General features: G+C 46.9%; 1 protein-coding gene across 3 annotated transcripts in view; it reads right to left on the bottom strand.

Annotated features, from left to right (window-relative positions):
- Positions 1-1,734, bottom strand: part of NECAB3 (N-terminal EF-hand calcium binding protein 3) — a 125,423-nt gene extending 123,689 nt beyond the window's left edge. For 2 of the 3 annotated variants that reach the window (XM_068262685.1, XM_068262686.1), the window contains exon 1: positions 1,034-1,734. In XM_068262685.1, the coding sequence (XP_068118786.1) occupies positions 1,034-1,153 (120 nt within the window). In that variant the 5' untranslated portion in view covers positions 1,154-1,734. The remainder of the gene's footprint in view (positions 1-1,033) is intronic. The other variant, XM_068262687.1, reaches the window with a different exon arrangement.
- Between the last annotated feature and the right edge of the window lie 21,571 nt (positions 1,735-23,305).

Genomic DNA, 23,305 nt, shown 5'->3' with positions numbered 1-23,305 from the left:
AGGCACTAGGAGGTGGGTTAGTGTTAGACACTAGGAGGTGGGTTAGTGTTAGACACTAGGAGGTGGGTTAGTGTTAGGCACTAGGAGGTGAGTTAGTGTTAGATACTAGGAGGTGGGTTAGTGTTAGATACTAGGAGGTGGGTTAGTGTTAGGCACTAAGAGGTGGGTTAGTGTTAGGCACTAGGAGGTGGGTTAGTGTTAGGCACTAGGAGGTTGGTTAGTGTTAGATACTAGGAGGTGGGTTAGTGTTAGGTACTAGGAGATGGGTTAGTGTTAGGCACTAAGAGGTGTGTTAGTGTTAGGCACTAAGAAGTGGGTTAGTGTTAGGTATTAGTAGAGATGTTAGTGATATAGTTGTAGTTAGCAGGGAAGCAAAAAGTAAAATATTGGTAACATTATATAATCAGCATGACAAGGCATCCAGCTCAACAGGCGACGAGATACCAGTAATAAATACTCTGCAAAAGTCGAGGATTCTCATTGAATGCACTGAGCATCTTTTACAATTTTGTACCAATTTTGCCGGTTTTGATCATTCCGCTCTGTTCTGAAACTGCTTAGCTGAAGCAATAGGAAATACATGAATAAACAAACAGCATATTACAAGTTCATTTTTTAAATGTGTTTTATGAAAATCTCCTAACCAATCTAATCAGCTTGATGGGTTTCAAAAAGAAAATTGGATCGATTTCATTAATCTGATAGGGTTGGTTAGGAGATTTACGTCCGTAAGTGGTTCCAAATTTTAATTTGTGATCATTCATACGAATAATCATTCGTAAACGGTCGTTCGCCAAATTGTATCGTTAATGGCCACTTAAAACACAAGCCGCAGCCACTCATTGCACCCACCAAGTAGTCTTTTATTCAAATGCTGGAAAATGTTTGTAGGGGAATTCTGAGATGAGAGAAATCTGAATATCATTATTATTATTGTGCATTCATATAGCATCCCTATTAAAGCTTATTATCAATCATAGTGCTGAACACCTAAATTACTGTATATCCATCTGTAATGAACACTTGCACTTACGTCTCGGAATATGGACAGGTCCTGGATGGAGGTCTCTGGTGGTCCCGTCAGCGGCTTGTCCTTGTCCAAGTGTTTGGCCGACAAGAGGCACATAGTGATCAGTTCTGCGCAGGACATCATGATGCAGCAGCCTGCGGTATGATGGTGCACTCTTTCAGGAGGAAGTTGCAGAGCTCAGGATACTGGGAAAGGGATTGATAACCAGGGAGTCAGTGGCGGAAGCAGAGAGAGGCACAAGGGTTAAGTGGAGGTAGTTGGGAGTGGTGTCCAGGGATGCAGTGGTTGAAATGTAGAGTTTTTTCCAGGAACTCAGTGGTAGAAGCAGAGAGTAGTTCCCAGGGAGTGATGGATGTGGAAAGTGGTACCCAGGGATGCAGTGATGATGAATACAGCAAGTGGTACCCAAGGATGCAGTGATGGATGTAGAGAGTGATACCCAGGGATGCAGTGAGGAATATAGTGAGTGGTGCCCAAGGATGCAGTGATGGACGTAGAGAGAGGTACCAAGGGATGCAGTGAGGAATATAGCGAGTGGTCCCCAGGGATATAGTGATGAAAGAAAAGGGTGATACAAGGGATTCAGAGGGAGTAGTAGTGAGTGGTACCAAGAGAAGCTGTGAAGAAAGAAGAGAGTGGACCCAAGGATGTAGTGATGGATGTAGATAATGCTACACAGGGATTCCGTTTTTGAAGTAAAGAGTGTTCTCAGGAACTCAGTACTGGAAGTAGAGAGTTCTTCCTGGGGATTCAGAGGCAAAAATAGAAAGTGGTTTCCAGGGAGGTAGTGCCAAAAGCAGAGAGTGGTACCCAGGGATGTGGTGATGGATGTACAGAGTGGTAACTAGGGATGCAGTGATGGATGTACAAAGTGGTACCCAGAGATGCAGTGATGAATATACTGAGGTGGTACTAAGAGATGCAGTGATGGATGTACAGAGGTGGTACCCAGAGATGCAGTGATGAAAGTGGATACAGCTCTCAGTAGTAGACAGTAGGCACTGAGCATACACCTGAGGCTTGAGTTGTAAAGCCAATCACAACCTTAAAAATCTAAACTGGGAGAGGTGAAGTTAATTAGATGCGGTTGAGTGTTCTTCAGTCCTAAAAGTAGTTGCAGTATCCAGGAGACAAGTGTGCTGATGTGATGCAGAGGAGAGGTGCAGTCTCCAGGCTGAAGCCAGCAGCAGAGATGTGACAGTGCTTAGTTGTAATTAGCCTGATGCTGCTGACGTGCCTGGTGAATAGAATCGAGTGATAATTGTGCAGCGTTCAGTCTCCGCTTCCTCTGTGGCTTCACACCGCAGTGCTACATATTGGGACAAGGGATGCTACAGCCTGAATTACGGATTCTTCCTTTAGTAATCCTGAGCTTCCCCCCTCCTCTTTACTCTGATAGGCTAGGCTCTGTCTCCCACTGGTTCCCAAGTGCATTATATAGGAGTGCACTTATCCCTGCTAATAAGAAATGCAATGTAGTAACAGAAACATGTGGAACAGATATTAAAGTGTACCAGTCATGAGGGAAATAGGAGGCTGCCTTCACTGATCTTTTTAGAATTAACACAAATGTAAGTCTAAAATACTGTTCCTCTAATTGGGGCGTTCATGATGCCGTGTTCATGCTGCAGTTGATGTAACAATTTAGATAAAATTGTGATCGATTTCCTATGTGAACACAAATTTAAGTGTACCTGAACTCAGAACTTCCACTCTGCTTTAAAAGATAAGCAACAGCATAATAACATTAAGGGCCTTTTTCCACTACCCTGCGTTTAGTGATCTGATTCCGACTGCTAAAGCATCGCAAAACATAGGGTACAGTAAAAGTGATAGAAATGGCAATGACCATTTCTGTTAGTGCAATCCTATTGCATCACGATTTTGGCCTGAGCGCAACCTTCGTCCTGCCGCTTTCTGGATGCGATTGAGCTCTACTATACTAGTCGAGTAACTATTGCGTTTCATAGTGTAAAGGAGTCCTAAAGGGAACCAGAGACGCAGCACCCTCATGTATCTTACCATATAGATCAGTGGGAACATTAGAGAAAACACCTACCTTGCTTTCTGTTTCATTCTGCACTGCACAGCCTGCTTCTAATCAGCCCTGATAAAATCCCCGACTGAGCATTCAGTCTGGCTTTGCTCAGGAATCTTTATAGGTCAGTCTGTGTTCTCTCGTGTCTTTTCTAGTCCATGCCTGCCCCTGCTGGCTCTGCTCAGGAATCATTATAGCTGAGTCATAGCAAAGCCAGACTGAATGCTCAGTCTGGGATTTTATCAGGTCTGATAAGAAACAAGCTGTGCAGTGCAGAATGACACAGAAAGCATGGTAGGTGTTTTCTCTAATGTTCCCACTGATCTATATGGTAAAATATATGAGGGTGCTTCGTCTCTGGTTCACTTTAAAGAAAAACATTTTTTTGTTATATCTGATACAAATCCTGCAATAAATCTGCAGTGTGCCTACTTCCTGCTTCCATGGAAGAAAACAAAGGGTTAATATCCTGTGTTTACAAATTAGCTGCTCTGCCACGGCAGTCAGCTGACACAGCTGAGAGATCAAATTACAGTAGTGATTAGACACAGATGAAGGGGAATTAGACAGGCTAAACAGGGTGCGTTTCTCTCTGTTTTCCTTCTGTCCTGTGCAAGAGTTCAGGTCCACTTTAAAGATCGTTATGGTTCCTATTAGTTTCTCAAGTGAAACAATTTATTAAAGAGAACCTGTATTGAAAAAAAAAATACATAATCCAGAGGCTTTCCAAATCCTCTTACACCCCCACCATTCTCCCAGAGGGTCCCTCTGAACATAGCGGACAAGAGCTTGTGACCGCCCTCCTCTCTGTGTACAAGTGCAACCGTACTGAGCGTGTGCAAATATGGGCTGCGCTTGCTTTGTAGCATGAAGCCGCTTCTGTACATACAATGCTACTGCGCTTGCGGAGTCTGATCTCACACACGCGCAGTATGGCCTTGCTCGGGCCCCATGAATTGTAGTTACGCCACTGCTGGAATACAGCAGTAACTACAGGTGCTATTAATGGGGAAGTGTGTAAGCAATAGTGTGCCACATGGTGGAAGCTGCTCTGTGTTATTTGGGCACTAAATCTCTTCATAGCCACCACCTTTATGATATTAGGCCAGTTTCCATGCGGGAGGCACCTATAAGGAGGAATTGAATGGAATCCCCACCCCTTTACTAACCCTCTCAAGCATTCCTAGCGCTAAACAGTTGGACCAAACCTTTCCTACTGGGGAGCCAAGGGATCATTTGTTATAGAAGCTACTGACTCTGGATCCACCAAGGCCCACCAGTAAAGCCTCCCAGGTCACTGATGGGCAGGGCCAGATTAACCACAAGGCACAAAGGCACCAGCTTAGGGCCCAGTGAGAATGGGGGGGGGGCAGTTTTCAGTGGGCTGACTGCTGGGCATTAAAGTCTTTAATTGCTCCCACATCCCCACCAGGCCTCAAGATCCGTGCGGCCACCCGGCGTCAGCATAGAGTGCAGGACAAGAAGATGCAAGCGTGTTGCTGTTGAAAAACCTTGTGGTGATCTGGTTCCAGAAGAAAATGAGCACCAGGCAGCAGCAACTTCCTCTTGCACTGACTTAATGCTGCCCGATAGGGACTGTGTTTGCTGATGATGGAGCTGCAGCTGTCACTTCCTCTGCATTGTTCACTAATGCCGGGCCCCGCATAGCCGATGGGAGCTGCGGGTCTGTCTCTTTCGGGCAGCATTGACGTTGGTGTAAAATGCCACTGAACACGGTAGCAATATTGTTTATACTGTACATATCCACCACCACCATTGGTCTTTCCATTGACCTCAGACCCACCTGAGCCAATCCAGGCTACCTACTGATAAAGGCTTGTGACTGGATCCCCCTCCCCCCCCCCCCAAACTCATCTACAGCAACAGATCATTCCAGAAGCCCAGGTATATCCTCCAGCAACAGCATCTAAAATAGAGAATATACAGCCAGAACACCATGGGCTTGATTCACTAAAGCGGTGCTAACCTACTTAGCACGTCTAAAGTCTTTAGACGTGCTAACCAGGGTGCTCAGTAGGTTAGCACCACATTTCTCAATCAGATCGCGCATAAAGTTTTGTGCGCAAAGTTTTGTGCGCGCCAAGTCCTATGCACGTGCTAAGTCCCATAGGCTTTATTGGGCACTTCGCGCGGAGCGCCCTGCGCTCTGTGCAGTGCGCGCATAAAGTTTTACGCGCGAAAAGCTCGTTTAGACGTGCTAAGGGGGTTTTCACAGGCGTGCTAACAGTTAGCACCGCTTTGTGAATCAAGCCCTATGTCCTATCACATAACTAACATAACCCTGTGTCCACAGCATTCTCTTGTGTCCCACAATTGCAACCTATAGGGTGGCCTTCTTTATATTATTGGTCAGTGAACTATTCTGGAGTGGATCTGGTATATGAATATAAAGCCCTGTACACATGGCTGATAATGACCACTTCAGCCTCAGGTGTGTGTACTGCGACCGACAACCCCCGACACCCAACGATGGCGTGACGCATGAGCTCGCTCCCTCCCCCCTTCCCTTCCACATAGCAACACAGTGAGTCATCAGCTACACAGCTGTCACGCGTCTGTGCAGCAGGGCTCAATGATGTCACCCAAAGGGATCAGGTGCTGATCCCCGACGGGTGACATCCGTTGCTATTGTGTATGGGCCCTTTGAAGCACACTGTCTTTTACAGTGGACCTGAACTAATAACTTCCTCTCTGCTCTAAAAGATACGCAACAGCATAATAAATCTCCAGTGTTTCTACTTCCTGCTTTCATGGAAGCAGGCAGGGGAGAGATCGAATGACAAGTTGTGATTAGACACAGATGAGGGGGAATTAGACAGGCTAAACTCTCTAAATACATAAAGGGTGCATTTCTCCCTGTTTTCCTTCTGCCCTGTGCAAGTGTTCAGGTCCACTTTAAGCAGGGCAGTGCTGTACTGCATCTGTATATCCATTTTTAACTACTTATTTTAAAGTGTGTACACACGTCCAACTTTATGCCTGATTGCCGTTTGGATCGGTCACCTGAACGTCTTCTCAGGCAAACAACAGGTCTTTTAAACGTCATGTACACCCAAGAAAGCATCCGACGAACTTAAATTTACATATGCTCTGATGGATTGGATGTTCAGTCATAAAAGACGCGCGTCATAACGTTGATAGAAATCCTGGTACTCTGCACCTCTATATGCATGCGCCGACGTATTAGTTGGTCAAACAACCGCTGGTCATTTGTACACACGTATGGACCTGACAGTCGTTTGAACAACAGTTGGTCCAACTGACCTGCCAAATGGATCGGGCAAAACAGCTGTTATCAGTCGAGCGACTTCGCATACACACGTCCAACTTGTCGTTCAAATGACAAGTTAAACGACAAGATGGTCGGAAAAGCTGGATGTGTGTGCGCCTTAATGGAGTTTCCTTTATAACTGGTTCCTTTCTAATCTCCTATCTCAGCCAGAAAATATCTAATTGAAAACAGTAGATTTCACAGCAGTGCCTGATGCTTGCAGTGTCAGTTGAAGTCATTCTGAATGATCTGGCCTTTCTCTTTTGTCTACAGACAATAGACATCAAGAGGAACTCAACGCAACACTTTATATTCATATCAAGAAAGAGATTTTTTTTTGTCAAAAAAAACAATGCAGTCTGATAACGGTAAGTCCATACAAGGTGTGATTTTGTTCACAAGTTCCGTCTACCTAAGCAGGGAAGGCAGGGATTTATTTGCCTTAACTTGATGGTAATAGATTCATGTATAGCTCTGCCTGGAGAGCTTATCACAGAACATCCAGGATGAAATTGCTTTGTCATGACAGGAAATATCCTAGCTTGAGCCAGATGAGAGAACAGCTTGTGCAATCGGATCATACAAAAAAGAACCGGTTTCATCTGTGCTATTTTTCATTTACTAGAGGCTGATATGAATGAGTGGGAATGCAGAAACGCTGACAGTATATCTGATAGACCGAGGGGAGCCTAGACTATCTCCTCACTCCACAGCTAGTCCCCCTGATTACTACTGATATGAGATCTAATAGAGCAACCTCTTTCCCATCCGTGACTCAGCCGAGCGGAATATGGGTTTTAAGAAGGTTTATTAGGTTGGTTTGGTAATGTACTGTATATACTCGCATATGAGTCAACCCTTGTATAAGCTGAGGTACCTACATTTCCCTCAGAAACCAGGAAAAAAAGTGATTGACTCGTGTATAAGCCCCCATCCCCAGTATAGCTTCTTCCACAGTAGCCAGATGTTCCCCCAGTACAAGTCAGTCCCCCTCCCAGATTTTGCCTAAGGATGATACAGCTGTGTCTCAAGACTCCACTAGAAGACGCTCCACAAGCCAGGGGACACAAGTAGTCTTGAGCAGCGCACTCTGCGCACCATGTTGCAGGGGATGGGGCCATGGACACACCAGGGAGCCAGCAGGCAAGAGCATGATCACTAGTGAACAACCCTTACACTCTTCTGCCAGTAACAAAACCTGCTCCACCATCTATTCTCTTTCACAGACTCGCATATAACCCGAGGGGGTAAAATTTTGAGCACATATTTTTGTGTGCTTGTACAGAAGGTCCGCGCATGCGCAGAAGGCCCCCTGATGACGTCACTGAGCTTATGGGGCTGGAGGAATAACTTGAAAATTTGCAGTGGTTGTTACGGTGGACTGTGGCTATGGCTGCTTCATTCAGCATATCTAGAAACCAGCTGCAAACTGAACTTAAATTTTTAATAGCAATTAATTACAAATACATTTTTCTATATATGCAATTATTATTATTATTATTATTTAATATAGGAGGAAAACAGTAATATGGCTATTACATCATATACTTTATAAAATGGAGTAAATTGAAAGTGTTTTTAGAATGTAGTTTTTTTTTATACCTCCTGCTATGTTATCACTGATAAGCAGCATCTGTGGCAGACAAAAGCTACTGGTATTGTCATCATAGATAACACTATTGTTCTTGGAGCTACAATTTAAAGGGACAAAAATAAAAAGGTATTCCATCCTATTCTTCACTATACTTAGTGTTGTATTTATACAGTTCAGGGTACTCACAAGTACAGGAAACTCAGGAGCCAAAATATCTGCTCAGAGCCTTCTGCTTAGCCGCTAGTATTATTTTAAAAAAAAAATCTGCAAACTCCTGGAGGGAATCGGATCAGCTGATTTCGGTGCACAGCTCTGACAGCCGAGCGCTGAAACTGGGGGCCCTATAGCAGCAATGCTATGCTGTGCGAGGTGCGTAGCGGTAATTTGGGGCTCTGACGGCTGCCAGACTCCGAATTACATCTCCCTCCGACTTGCGACAACTCAGAGGGGGAATAGTATTTAACGCCGTCTCGGAGTTTAGCGGCAGCGGTGAGAGCCGTCATTTGGCTCTCCCCGCGCCGAACTGAGCGGCGCCAAATTAATATGCACCCGGAGGGAATCGTTTATTTTTACTAGCCGCTTCTGGACCTTGCTAATGGAAATCTACGCTGTGTTTGGGACCTGTTATCCCTGCCAGGAAATTGATTTCAATTACCGTGCCGCACACTAACTCCGCTCTCCCGCCATTGCAGCTCACTTGCTCTGCCATTAGTATGACAGCAGAGCTTCATGAGCCGTTCAAGAGCAGATTTCATTGGCTCCTGGCCATGTGATCACTGTGATTGGCTTGGCTGAGATTAGTTCACAGTGATGACAGAGGCAGGAGCCAATGAAATTGCCTCCTGACCTGCGCACAGAGCTCTGCTGTCATACCGACAGCAGAGCAAGTGGGCTGTAGTGACGGTGGAGCGGCGCGAATGGCAAGAGAGACAGGCCCATGCGGCTTGACTTCGGTGTGCCTCGTTTTCTGACCAAAAAATCTCTGGGAAAACTGGTCCGTAAGGGCCCGTAAGGTAAAACTGGTCCGTAAAAGGAACCCAAGGTGAGAGTTATATAAGGGCTGCCATTTATATTTCCTTTTAAACAATACCAGTTATCATTCTGGTCAGTAGTGTTCTAGGCACCCACCTGAACACACATGGATCAGCAGGCCAGCGAGGCAATATGCATTGTTTAAAAGGAATATGTCAGCCTCCATATATCTCTCATGTCGGGTTCCCTTAAGGTAGAGTGACCAGACGTCCCGGATTGCCCAGGACGCGTCCCGGATTCGGGGTCCGCTGTCCCAGGCTTAATGAGGTCCCGGGAAACGTCCCGCTTTCAGCAGCGGGACGTCCCGGCCTCGGGACTCTGGCCACTCTCTCCTCAATGAACTGGCAGCGGCGTCTATAGACGCCGTGCCAGTTCATTGCCTGCAGCCCCGCTCCAGCCTCCTCTTCCGGTGTCTGTTCCGACACCGGCAGAGCAGAGCAGGGCTACGGCAAGATGGCTGCCGAAGCCCTGTACTGGAGTCCTATTTGTGTCTCTAGTACAGGGCTTCGGGCGCCATCTTGCCGTAGCCCTGTCAGCGCAGGAGACTGCAGGAGAAGTAAGACGGTCCCAGGAGCAGCACGCCAGAGGCCGGAGACTTCTGCCAGGTGAGTAAATCAATGCTTTCTTTTCCAGGTGAAATGTTTGCCCGCATTGTTTCTTTTACAGGTGAAATGTTTGCCCGCATTGTTTCTTTTACAGGTGAAATGTTTGCCCGCATTGTTTCTTTTCCAGGTGAAATGTTTGCCCGCATTGTTTCTTTTACAGGTGAAATGTTTGCCCGCATTGTTTCTTTTACAGGTGAAATGTTTGCCCGCATTGTTTCTTTTCCGGTGAAATGTTTGCCCGCATTGTTTCTTTTCCGGTGAAATGTTTGCCCGCATTGTGTCTTTTCCGGTGAAATGTTTGCCCGCAGTGCGTTTCTTTTCTGGTGAAATGTTTGCCCGCAGTGCGTTTCTTTTCTGGTGAAATGTTTGCCCGCATTGCGTTTCTTTTCTGGTGAAATGTTTGCCCGCATTGCGTTTCTTTTCTGGTGAAATGTTTGCCCGCATTGCGTTTCTTTTCTGGTGAAATGTTTGCCCGCATTGCGTTTCTTTTGTACTGACATGTTGCCCGCATTGCGTTTATTTTGTACTGACATGTTTGCCCGCATTGCATTTATTTTGTACTGACATGTTTGCCCGCATTGCGTTTACTTTGTACTGACATGTTTGCCCGCATTGCATTTATTTTATACTGACATGTTGCTCGCATTGCGGTTATTTTGTGCTGACATGTTGCCTATTGCGTTTATTTTCTGGTGTCCGGGGTAACCGTTACTGCATTTATTATTTAATGGTCATAGATGGCTATGTTTGCTGCTTTGTGGTTACGGTATACTATTAGCATCACACAGTTTCTGCACACCCATGATGCAAAGTCTCGTTTGTCCACATCATGGCGTAAACACTGCTTTCTTATGCCTCGCTGTTACATCATTACGTTAGCTCCGCCCATACAATGTCATGGCCACGCCCATTTTTCGCCGCGGCGCCCCCCCCCCCCAGTCTTCGTCGCTGCGCGCTCCTCAGTCCTCCCCACTTTTCGCCCCCCCCCACGCCCCCCTCCCCGTCCCAGGTTGGACCCACAAAAATCTGGTCACTCTACTTAAGGCCTCTTTCACAGTGCGACGTTAAAGTCACACATTAAAACAACATTTAATGCAGAATAACTCACTGCAATAAAAAATCAATGCCCCATTCGCAGTGCACACGTTGCGTTGGTGACTAACGCTGCACGTTAAGTGAAACAAGTACTGCATGCTGTGCGCTATACACGTTATTAGCTGCATTGGACTGTTTGCACATGCTCAGTAATGACTTGGAAACATACTTTTCATTGCCCGTATGCTCTACTGTATGCGACGATAACAGGGCATTAAGTTGCGTTGCGACTTTTTTGGGGCATTGTGTTGTAATTCACTACTTTAACGTTGCATCAAAACGCAGTGTCCTACTGTGAAAGAGGCCTTAATGTTTGTTTTGGTTATTCTGTTCTTCTTCTCGCCCCCCCCCCCCCCCCCCCCCCACACACACACACACACACGCACAATATACAGTATTGCATTTGAATCCCAAGTCTATTTACAACTTGGTAAATATTCTGGAGCAAGTCGTGGACAGTTTTGCAGCTTAACCTATGCTTCCCTCTACTGGCTAAAGCTTGGCATTACACAGGTGCAAGTTATAGGATTCCTCCATGGAAAACAATAGTTTGCTTTCTTAAAACAGAAAGAATTGGCGATAATTCAGGTTGGAGTGAGCTCTGAGATGTCTCCCAGTGCATCACTGCTGAATGTATGCAAGTTAACCATTGTTACCCTAGAAGCTAAACACACCTCCAGAACCACTGGAATGCAAGGTTGTGTCAGCTTGTTAATTTGTATTCCTCCATGTTATCACACAAATGTTACCATAATTATCCTAACTCTAAAGATCATTTAGCTGCTGGGCGCACACTAGGGCTAATCACAGCCCTTTTAACTTCTCAGCGTCATGCACAGAGCACCACACATACAATTTATTCCTAGGTTCCGCTTGCAATTTGTTTTTTTTTATCTCTTTTGCATTCATTCAGGTTTCCATTTTAGCGTTGTGTTGCGGAGAAAAAACTTCCATCTATCAACTTTCACTCAGGAACAGTCCCAGGAAGATTCTCCAGGCTTTATTAAAATGCATAAAGATTGGCAGTTGCTATTACAGGCTAGCGGCCCCGACCACGGACTCAGGACAGCGCACCTACAGCTATTTGCCACTTCCTCCCCTGGCGTCAGCCAAAGGAAAAGAATATTACACGCAAAACGCCACACTCACACATGGAAGGGAGCGCGGCCCCGTGGAAGAAGAGGGTACCAGTGAGCAATGGTGGGGTGAAAGAGGATGGGGAAGCCTCTGGTCTATCCAGAGGCTTTCCTCTACTGAGGTAAGGATCCATTTTGCATTTTTTTCTCACATGTTCACTTTAAGCTGTGTACACATAAAAGATATCTGTTGACCCACTTATTCAGGCCAAATATTTGTGCCTAAACAAAACAATAATGCAGTTGGCCTAAAGAAGTGGGTTGAGCTCACGAAACACATTGCCATTGCCTATTAAAACTGTGTATTTTATCACAGATCCATGAGGTAAGCTACCCCCTCATTTGATTGATTTTTAACCTAGTTTTAGCTATCTCCTTGGCGCCTCCTTTCCCTACCTGTATTGTTACACTCCCATTAAAAGTTTGTGGTTCTCAATCACCAACTGGTTCAATTAGAGCCCGTTTTTTCCAACCATCCCAAGAAGGTCCAGCAATTGCCCTACAAGAGACAGGTTTATAATCACCACTAGGCTATTTGGTTAGCAACTAGCGATGAGCAGAAATTACGCCTATGCGTAATTACGCATCGTAATTCTCTTTTCCACAAAATTTCACATTACAATTATGATGCGTAAAGCGTAATTAATTTCATATGTAATTGTAAGTATTCATAATTACGCATGAATTTATAAGTAATTTACGTGTAATTTCATGCCGACTTTGGCGGTGAATAGCTAAGCCCCCATATATGCTATGGCTACCAAAATGGCTACATAGGTTAAAGGGACTGTGTACGGGAAAAAAATGCCCCTGGGGGACACTCACCTCGGGAGGGGGAAGCCTCTGGATCCTATCGAGGCTTCCCCTGTCCTCCTCCGTCCCACGGCGGTCTCGCTGTAGCCCACGGAATGCAAAGCCGACAATTTGTCAGGCTGTGCAATACTTACCTTTCCCTGTTCCAGCGGGTGGCGCTGTTGCGGCTCTCCACTCAGAAATAAGTGGAAATAGCCGATCTCAGTTGGGTCCGCTCTCCTGCACAGGCGACTTACATCTATTTCCGAGCCGAGAGCCGCTACTGCGCCTGCGCTGAAGCCGGGAAGGTAAATATTTACATCCCCGCAGTTTGGGGAGCTCTATCGCTGCCGCCGTGGGACGGAGGAGGACTGGGGAAGCCTCGATAGGATCCAGAGGCTTCCCCCTCCCGAGGTAAGTGCCCCCAGGGGAATTTTTTTATCTATACCGATCCTCTTTAAGGAGAATAGATAGTGGGTACAAGTAAAAAAAAAAAGCATTTTTCAAAAAGACGTAGTTTTTGAGAAAATCGATTTTAAAAATGCTAAGAAAAATTGTCATTTTTCTAAGTTTAAAAACAATTTTTCTTTGAATTTTTAAAATTGATTTTCTCAAAAACTACAAGGTCTTTTTGAAAAATTATTTTTTTAACTTGTACCCACTATTCCCTCAAAGTCGGCATGAAATTATGCGTAACTTCATGCGTAATTACAAATGATTATACAAAATCAATTGAATTAACAGTTTGTAATTACTTATAGGCGTAAATTTACACAAAATTAGCTGATTACGATGATTGCTGTTAGCAACCTGATTTTGTGAGCACACTCTTCTTACTCCACTCTACAAAGAAAAAAACATAACCTACGGCACCATCTGGGATCCCTGTGTCTCTGTGATTTGTTTTGAGTTGCAAAATCATCTCATCCCCTTGCTACTCAGAATAAGATTCTACTGAGCTGCAGTGCTGGCCATAAAGAGCTAATCTTTCAACAGCACAGGGAGGAGCTGGAGAGTGCGAGCTGATCTCTGGCTGGGAACACTCACTCTGCTACTAGCTGCATGCTTACTGCCAGAATCTCTGGGTTACATAACTGACAGAAAATATCTCTGAATCAAATATATTAATGTGTGAATAATTGCCCCCTATTGTACATATGTTCTCACCTTGTTTGATTTGGGTGCAGGGAGAAGCCAAGAGACAGGATGACCTGCACAAGGGAATCTAGGGGAGTATATGTTCCTCTACTGATTACCTAATTTCTCCTTCTCTGGACATAATTTAGGGTCCGGCTATTGCTGGCACCTGAATTACAGAGATTTAATTGCACCCAAATCTGTCACTGCACAGGCACCATAATGACTTAAGATGGGAGAATCAGGGCTTTAAAGTTTAGTACATGTGTCTATTTTGAATCTATGGAGGACGCCATCCGCGCCCTCCGTTTAATTCCACCGGTTCCCCGCTCTGCTACTACCACTCTGGTCGGCTCCTGACCCCACCGCCCGGGTCGGGCTCTCATTTCTCCAGCATACCTCCCAACATTTTAAAGTTAGGAATCGGGACACTTAGGCCACACTCCTAACCACACCCCCAACCCAACCCCCCCCCCCTTCCCCCGTAACACCTACCATAAAGTTCTTTGAAAAATTTTTTTTAATGAATAATATCCACTAATATTTTTTCATAAATATTTCCCCCATATACGATGGGGAGAAGGGTGTCCGTGGGTGGGTGGGGAGGAGGGTGAGGATGGCCGTGAGAGAGGGGAGGAGGGTGCCGATGCAGAGAAAAAAATGATCGAGGCGCCAGCCACGCCGAAGAGGGATGCGGGATGCCTGTCCTTCCATTCTATCTCCCTCCTTCCTTTGAATCTGCCCCCCTGTGTCTCCCCCCTGCTTGCAGAGTGCGCAGCTAAGCGGAGCAGGCTGTCAGCTTAACGTTATCCATGGATGCGTACCACCATCTGGCTTCCTGCTTCCTGTGACGTCACAGCAAGCAGATTGAAGCCGGACATCGGTACGCATCCATGGATACCGGTAAGCTGACAGCCCGCCAGGGCCGGCCCGCTCATGAGGCGGGGTGAAACTTTTGCCTCAGGCGGCAAATTTCCAGGGGCGGCACCCGCCTGTCCGTGGGTGCGGGGAGCCAGCCGCCGAGCTGGAGGGGTAGCTGGCAGGACGGGGGTATTGGGCCAGCGGCGGGGAGGACTGTAAGAGGAACGGGCGGGGAGGACTCACCTCTTCCTCGTTCCAGCGTGCGCTCCACTGACGTCACTTCCTGCAACGCTGCAGGAAGTGACGTCAGTGGAGCGCACGCTGGGAAGAGGTGAGTGTCCTCCCCGCCCGTTCCTCTTACACATAGCGGCTGCTTCTATTTAAGGCTGGAGGGGAGCGGAGGACGGGGGACCCAGGCGAGGGAGGGGGGGGGGGTCCGACCCCCCTCCCCGCCGCTAGGTCCAATACCCCCGTCCTGCCAGCTACCCCTCCAGCTCGGCGGCCCCCTCAGGCGGCAAAAAGTCTAGGGCCGGCCCTGCAGCCCGTTCCACTTAGCTGCGCACTCCCACCGTGTCCTCCCTACAGGCTGTGTCCTGTGCTTGGATCGGGAGGAGGCCCTAGAGTAGCACAGCCGCATAGCTTATCATAGTCTATGATATCTGCAGATCCTCATACACACCTTGTTTAACAGACTTCATCCGCATATCTGACAATCATCTGCAGATCTGAAAATCCATCCTGGTGGATCTGATCTGCAGATTATCTGCAGATGAATGTCTGTTAAACAAGGTGTGTATGAGGAGGATCTGCAGATGTCATAGACAGTGCAGTTTCTAGGCTAAAATGCACCCAGGGCGAGGGTGTAAAAATTGCGCCCCCCCCCCCCCCCCCCGGAGCAAGGTATGGGTGCCCGCAGTATAGGTTAGCCAGGTCTAGTTTCACTTAGTATAGGTCCCCCCAGTATAGGAAGCCAAGAATAGGTACCCCAGTATAGGTAGCCAGGCATAGGTGAGCCAGTATAGTTGCCCCCGCTATAGGTTAGCCAGGTAGGTGCCTCCAGTATAGGTAGCCAGTATAGTTGCCCCCAGTATAGGTTAGATAGGCAGGCGCCCCCGGTATAAGTTAGATAGGTAGGTGCCCCAGTACAGGTTAGCTAGGTGGGTGCCTCTAATATAGGTAGCCAGAATAGTTGCCCCCAGCATAGGTTAGATAGGTAGGTGCCCCCAGTATAAGTCGTTTACGTAGGTGTCTCCAATATAGGTAGCCAGTATAGTTGTCACCTGTATAGGCTAGCTAGGTAGGTAGGTGCCCCCAATACAGGTTAGATAAGTGCCCCCAGTATAGGTTAGATAAGTAGCTGCCCCCCCCAGTATAGGTTAGATAGGTAGCTGCCCCCCAGTATAGGTTAGATAGGTAGGTTCCACTCAGTATACGTTAGATAGGTAGGTGCCCCCCAGTATAGGTTAGATAGGTAGCTGCCCCCCAGTGTAGGTTAGATAGGTAGCTGCCCCCCAGTGTAGGTTAGATTAGGTAGGTGCCCCCCAGTATAGGTTAGATAGGTAGTTGCCCCCCAGTGTAGGTTAGATTAGGTAAGTGCCCCCCAGTATAGGTTAGATTAGGTAGCTGCCCCCCAGCGTAGGTTAGATTAGGTAGGTGCCCCCCAGGATAGGTAGCTGCCCCCCAGTGTTGGTTAGATAGGTAGCTGCCCCCCAGTGTAGGTTAGATTAGGTAGGTGCCCCCCAGTATAGGTTAGATAGGTAGCTGCACCCCAGTGTAGGTTAGATTAGGTAGCTGCCCCCCAGCGTAGGTTAGATTAGGTAGGTGCCCCCCAGGATAGGTTAGATAGGTAGCTGCCCCCCAGCGTAGGTTAGATTAGGTAGGTGCCCCCCAGGATAGGTTAGATAGGTAGCTGCCCCCCAGGATAGGTTAGATAGGTAGCTGCCCCCCAGCGTAGGTTAGATTAGGTAGGTGCCCCCCAGGATAGGTTAGATAGGTAGCTGCCCCCCAGCGTAGGTTAGATTAGGTAGGTGCCCCCTAGGATAGGTTAGATAAGTAGCTGCCCCCCAGCGTAGGTTAGATTAGGTAGGTGCCCCCAGGATAGGTTAGATAGGTAGCTGCCCCCCAGGATAGGTTAGATAGGTAGCTGCCCCCCAGCGTAGGTTAGATTAGGTAGGTGCCCCCCAGGATAGGTTAGATAGGTAGCTGTCCTCCATAATGGAGGGGGGAAGCACCGTAGCCGCGGGGAGGGCATCTGCCTACACGCGGTCTTCTCCCATCTGCCTACACGCGTATACATCTGCCTACACTGCTTCCGGCTAAACAGGAAGCAGCGTGTGTATAAGCATGTATGCATTGCAGAGAGAAGAAGACCGGCGGCGAGAGAGCAGCGCTTGGAGCCAGGGAGGTATGTTGTATACAGCGCTCCCTCCCTGGCTGCTGCTGCTCAATATACATAGGGGGGAGCACGGAGGGCGGCCCGGGAGAGGAAGGGAGAGGTCGGGCTGCCCTCCCCGCGGCTACGGTGCTTCCCCCCTCCATTACAGCGCCCCCCTCCCAACAGCGCCCCGGGCGGTGGCACGCCCTGCACGGGGCTAGAAACGGCCTTGATCATAGACTATGAATGCATTTTGCAAGGACGGATCTTTTGCAGGAATAGATCTTTTGCATATACTGACCTTTTGAATGTGTACAGCGGTCTTTGTAAGCAGCATCTTGCAAAGATTTTTACCTGATGGGGAGTTCAGCTCCATAGAATAGACTGTGTAGAGTATGGCTCTCATACTACATGGAAGGTGGTAAAATTGGTCTGATATCTTTCATTTATCTTTCAAGTGTGTATGTAGCATACGTCCTTTAAAGAGAATCTGTATTGTTAAAATCGCACAAAAGTAAACATACCAGTGCGTTAGGGGACATCTCCAATTACCCTCTGTCACAATTTTGCTGCTCCCCGCCGCATTAAAAGTGGTTAAAAACAGTTTTAAAAAGTTTGTTTATAAACAAACAAAATGGCCACCAAAACAGGAAGTAGGTTGATGTACAGTATGTCCACACATAGAAAATACATCCATACACAAGCAGGCTGTATACAGCCTTCCTTTTTAATCTCAAGAGATCATTTGTGTGTTTCTTTCCCCCTGCAGCTATCTTCCACTGAAGTGTCAGGCTGTTTCTTCCTGCAGAGTGCAGACAGCTCTGCCTGTATGTAATTCCTCAGTATGTGAAAGCCCAGCCAGCTCAGAGGACGATTTATCCAGCTTGTAAAAGATAAGAGAGAAGAGAGAAGCTGCCCTAATCTAAATAATACACAGGCAGTGTGCATAGAGGGGCCTGGAAGGGGGAGTTCATAGCAGAACCACAACACTGAAGAACTTGGCAGCCTTCCAGACACAGGCCGACAAGTCTGACAAGAGAGAGATAAGTTGATTTATTACAGAGATGGTGATAGTAGAACGTGCTGCAGTAAGCCAGAGCACATTAGAATAGATTTTGGAACTTGTAGGATGGAAGAAAACCGGATGACATTTTTGTTACGGAGTCTCTTTAAAGAGAACCCGAGGAGGATTTTTAAAATCTTAAAGTGAACCTCCGGACTAAAAATCTACTCAGCAGAACTGAAAAGGCTTGGTGTTTTTTTAACAATTTCACAGCATCAGAACTTTGTTTTTCTTACCAAAGCATCATTTTTAGCTGCATTTTTAGCTAAGCTCCAACCTGCTGTGCAAAGCATGATGGGATTTCCTATGTTGTTATTCACGTTGTCTAGCAACTGGGAGGGGTGATCAGCACACAGGACAGTTGGAACTGTGTCTCATACTCCCTGTCACCTCCTTTCAACCAAAAAGATGTCTGCCCTCATGAAATCAAACATTTGCCTGTTCTTATAAAACAGGGTGGGTAAGCGATTATATTACCTATCTACTTTAATTAACATAACTTATGTAACTTAAATGACTTCCGAGGCCAAATCTACAAGAAAAATTAAAAAAAGTTAGCTACCTGCATCACTTTGGAAGACACAGAGGACGGCGTCCACGTCCTCTGTGCCATTCTGCCAGGTCCCCGCCGCTCAATAGCCCCCCGAACGACTCCCCACCGCACGGCCCGGGTTGGGCTCTCCTGCCTGCACAAAGATGGCCGCTGGAGCTGGCCGCGGCTGCGCAGTCCGCATAGCTGCGAGTGCGGCTGCGCAGCTCTAGGGCCAACCCCCCGATCCACGCTACAGGCTATTTCCTGTAGCGTGGATCGGGGGGTTGGCCCTAGAGCTGCGCAGCCGCCCTGTGCCCACACCGTGACATATCGATCCTCCACTCCACTGCAGTGACTCAGATTTAGTTTCTGTGACAGAGCCAGTCAATGGCCACAGCACTTGCACAGCCACACATGTCCTTGATCACATTCCTGTTGCCGGGAGCAGGATGTGCAGGATGCTCCCGGCGACAGGAGCGTGATCAAGGACACGCGTGGCCAGGGCCATGCAGATAGTGGTCATCGACTGGCTCAGTCACCGAAAACGAAACTCAGTTTCTGCGGGGGACCGGAGGATTGGTTTGTCCCGGCGCAGGCACAGGGCGGCTGCAGGTGGCATGTATGGTTAGCTGTCCTGATGCTCACCGTTCCCCCCCCATTCTACATTCACTATTACATCATGCGCATAGCGCTCCCGTCTGCGGTCACGCACTATAGAACGCACGCAGCCGGGGCATCGCAGGCGCAGTGATGCCCGACCTGGCCGTCCAGGAAAAAGGTGCAGGGGACATTTAGAGGCAGCGGAGGGGAAGAATGGAGAAAGGGAGGAGCAGTGAGATTCAGGACATCTCACCATACTTGTCATACTCCCCCGTTTCTCATATACAGTGGGTTGCAAAAGTATTCGGCCCCCTTGAAGTTTTCCACATTTTGTCACATTACTGCTACAAACATGAATCAATGTTACTGGAATTACACGTGACCAATACAAAGTGGTGCACACATAAGAAGTGGAACAAAAATCATTCATGATTCCAAACATTTTTTACAAATAAATAACTGCAAAGTGGTGTGTGCATAATTATTCGGCCCCCTTTGATCTGAGTGCAGTCAGTTGCCCATATACATTGCCTGATAAGTGCTAATGACTAAATAGAGTACACCTGTGTGTAATCTAATGTCAGTACAAATACAGCTGCTCTGTGAGGGCCTCAGAGGTTGTCTAAGAGAATCTTGGAAGCAACAACACCATGAAGTCCAAAGAACACACCAGACGGGTCAGGGATAAAGTTTTTGAGAAATTTAAAGCAGGCTTAGGCTACAAAAAGATTTCCAAAGCCTTGAACATCCCATGGAGCACTGTTCAAGCGATCATTCAGAAATGGAAGGAGTATGGCACAACTGTAAACCTACCAAGACAAGGCCGTCCACCTAAACTCACAGGCCGAACAAGGAGAGCGCTGATGAGAAATGCAGCCAAGAGGCCCATGGTGACTCTGGACGAGCTGCAGAGATCTACAGCTCAGGTGGGAGACTCTGTCTATAGGACAACTATTAGTCATGCACTGTACAAAGTTGGCCTTTATGGAAGAGTGGCAAGAAGAAAGGCATTGTAACAGAAAAGCATAAGAAGTCCCGTTTGCAGTTTGCCACAAGCCATGTGGGGGACACAGCAAACATGTGGAAGAAGAAGGTGCTCTGGTCAGATGAGACCAAAATGGAACTTTTTGGCCAAAATGCAAAAAGCTATGTGTGGCGGAAAACTAACACTGCACATCACTCTGAACACACCATCCCCACTCTCAAATATGGTGGTGGCAGCATCATGCTCGGGGGGTGTATTTCTTCAGCAGGGACACGGAAGCTGGTCAGAGTTGATGGGAAGATGGATGGAGCCAAATACAGGGCAAACTTGGAAGAAAACCTCTTGGAGACTGCAAAAGACTTGAGACTGGGGTGGAGGTTCACCTTCCAGCAGGACAATGGCCCTAAACATAAAGCCAGGGCAACAATGGAATGGTTTAAAACAAAACATATCTATGTGTTAGAATGGCCCAGTCAAAGTCCAGATCTAAATCCAATCGAGAATCTGTGGCAAGATCTGAAAACTGCTGTTCACAAACGCTGTCCATCAAATCTGACTGAGCTGGAGCTGTTTTGCAAAGAAGAATGGGCAAGGATTTCAGTCTGTAGATGTGCAAAGCTGGTAGAGACATACCCTAAAAGACTGGCAGCTGTAATTGCAGCAAAAGGTGGTTCTACAAAGTATTGACTCAGGGCAGTGCTGGTCGTAATGGAAAAAGCTACGCTTACGGATCATTACGCGTAATTTTACGCTATTACGCATTACGAAATTACGCTTACGGCATAGACATTAAATTTCGGTACATGTCTGTAATTATGCATAGCACTTACGCAATTACGCGTAAGTATACCGTAATTCAGGTTATTACGTTATAGGCTTACGCGTAAAATCCTACTAGCAATTAATGCGTAAGGTCATGCTGCCAAGCGGAAAAGTTGACGCATGGATCAATGTTAGGTAGCCGCCGACTTTAAAGAGAATCTGTATTGTTAAAATCGCACAAAAGTAAACATACCAGTGCGTTAGGGGACATCTCCTATTACCCTCTGTCACAATTTCGCCGCTTTTCGCCGCATTAAAAGTGGTTCAAAACAGTTTTAAAAAGTTTGTTTATAAACAAACAAAATGGCCACCAAAACAGGAAGTAGGTTGATGTACAGTATGTCCACACACAGAAAATACATCCATACACAAGCAGGCTGTATACACCCTTCCTTTTGAATCTCAAGAGATCATTTGTGTCTTTCTTTCCCCCTGCAGCTATCTTCCACTGAAGTGTCAGGCTGTTTCTTCCTGCAGAGTGCAGACAGCTGTGCCTGTATGTAATTCCTCAGTATGTGAAAGCCCAGCCAGCTCAGAGGAGGATTTATCCAGCTTGTAGAAGATAATAGAACAGAGAGAAGCTGCACTAATCTAAATATCACACAGGCAGTGTGCAGAGAGGGGCCTGAAAGGGGGAGTTCATAGCAGAACCATAACACTGAAGAACTTGGCAGCCTTCCAGACACAGGCCTGACAAGTCTGACAAGAGAAAGATAAGTTGATTTATTACAGAGATGGTGATAGTAGAACGTGCTGCAGTAAGTCAGAACACATTAGAATAGCTTTTGGAACTTGTAGGATGATAAAAAACAGGATGCAATTTTTGTTACGGAGTCTCTTTAAGGGTTAATAGCAAAGCCCCCTTAAGTGCTAAGAGCCTCAAATTTGGAGAATATATTAAGGATATCAGAAGGAATAAGAGGAAAACATTTTTTTTCAAAAAGACCTTATAGTTTTTGAGAAAATCGATGTTAAAGTTTCAAAGGAAAAATATATACATTTAAAAACCCGCCGACTTTAACGGTTAATAGCAAAGCCTGCTTAAAATTTAGGAACACCAAATTCACAGGGTATATTAAGGGGATCAGTGGGAATAAGAGGGAATTTTTTTTTTTCAAAAAGACCTTATAGTTTTTGAGAAAATCGATTTTTAAGTTTCAAGGGCAAAAATGTCTTTTAAATGCGGAAAATGTCAGGTTTTTTTTGCACAGGTAACAATAGTGTTTTATTTTCATAGATTCCCCCAAGTGGGAAGAGTTTTACTTACTTCGTTCTGAGTGTGGGAAATATAAAAAAAAAACGACGTGGGGTCCCCCCTCCCAGACCTCTTTAACCCCTTGTCCCCCATGCAGACTGGGATAGCCAGAATGCGGAGCACCGGCCGCGTGGGGCTCCGCACCCTGACTATACCAGCCCGCATGGTCCATGGATTGGGGGGTCTCGGAAGGGGAGGGGCAGCCAAGCTTTCCCCTCCCCCTCCGAGCCCTTGTCCAATCCAAGGACAAGGGGCTCTTCTCCACCTCCGATGGGCGGTGGAGGTGGAGGCCGCGATTTCCTGGGGGGGGGGGGGGGGTTCATGGTGGCATCTGGGAGTCCCCTTTAAAAAGGGGTCCCCCAGATGCCCACCCCCCCCTCCCAGGAGAAATGAGTATAGAGGTACTTGTACCCCTTACCCATTTCCTTTAAGAGTTAAAAGTAAATAAACACACAAACACATAGAAAAAGTATTTTAATTGAACAAAAAACATAACCACGAAAAAAGTCCTTTAATATTCTTAATTAACCATTAATACTTACCTGTCCCTTTAAAAGCCAGTTCCCACGCAATATCCTCGGAAATATACTAATCAGTTACAATGTAACAAAGTTATTACAATGTAACAACTTTGTTACTTTGTAACACCACCGCACCCGACGTCACTCGCCGCTCACCCGCCGGCCGCCGCATACACTACGCTAAGTCCCCGCCGGCTCCCGCCGTCCACTCCGCCCACACCTGTCACCCATATACATGCTGGCACCCATGGGTGCCAGCATGTATATAGGTGACATGTGGGAGAGACGGGGAGGGCAGCGGAGCCGGCGGGGACTTAGCGTCCCTTCACCCGACAGAGCTCTGAGCTATATTAGCTCAGAGCTCTCGAAAGCATCTTTGTATTTGGGCTCCAAGGAGCCCCATTGGTCCTTAGCAGACCAATGGGGTTCCTTCAAATCAGAAGGAAGCCCATTGGTCTGCTAAGGACCAATGGGGCTCCTTGGAGCCCAAATACAAAGATGCTTTCGAGAGCTCTGAGCTATATAGCTCAGAGCTCTGTCG

Source organism: Hyperolius riggenbachi, chromosome 12, assembly GCF_040937935.1.
Source record: "Hyperolius riggenbachi isolate aHypRig1 chromosome 12, aHypRig1.pri, whole genome shotgun sequence".
Taxonomy (NCBI): domain Eukaryota; kingdom Metazoa; phylum Chordata; class Amphibia; order Anura; family Hyperoliidae; genus Hyperolius; species Hyperolius riggenbachi.
This window is presented reverse-complemented; position numbering and strand designations above follow the sequence as displayed.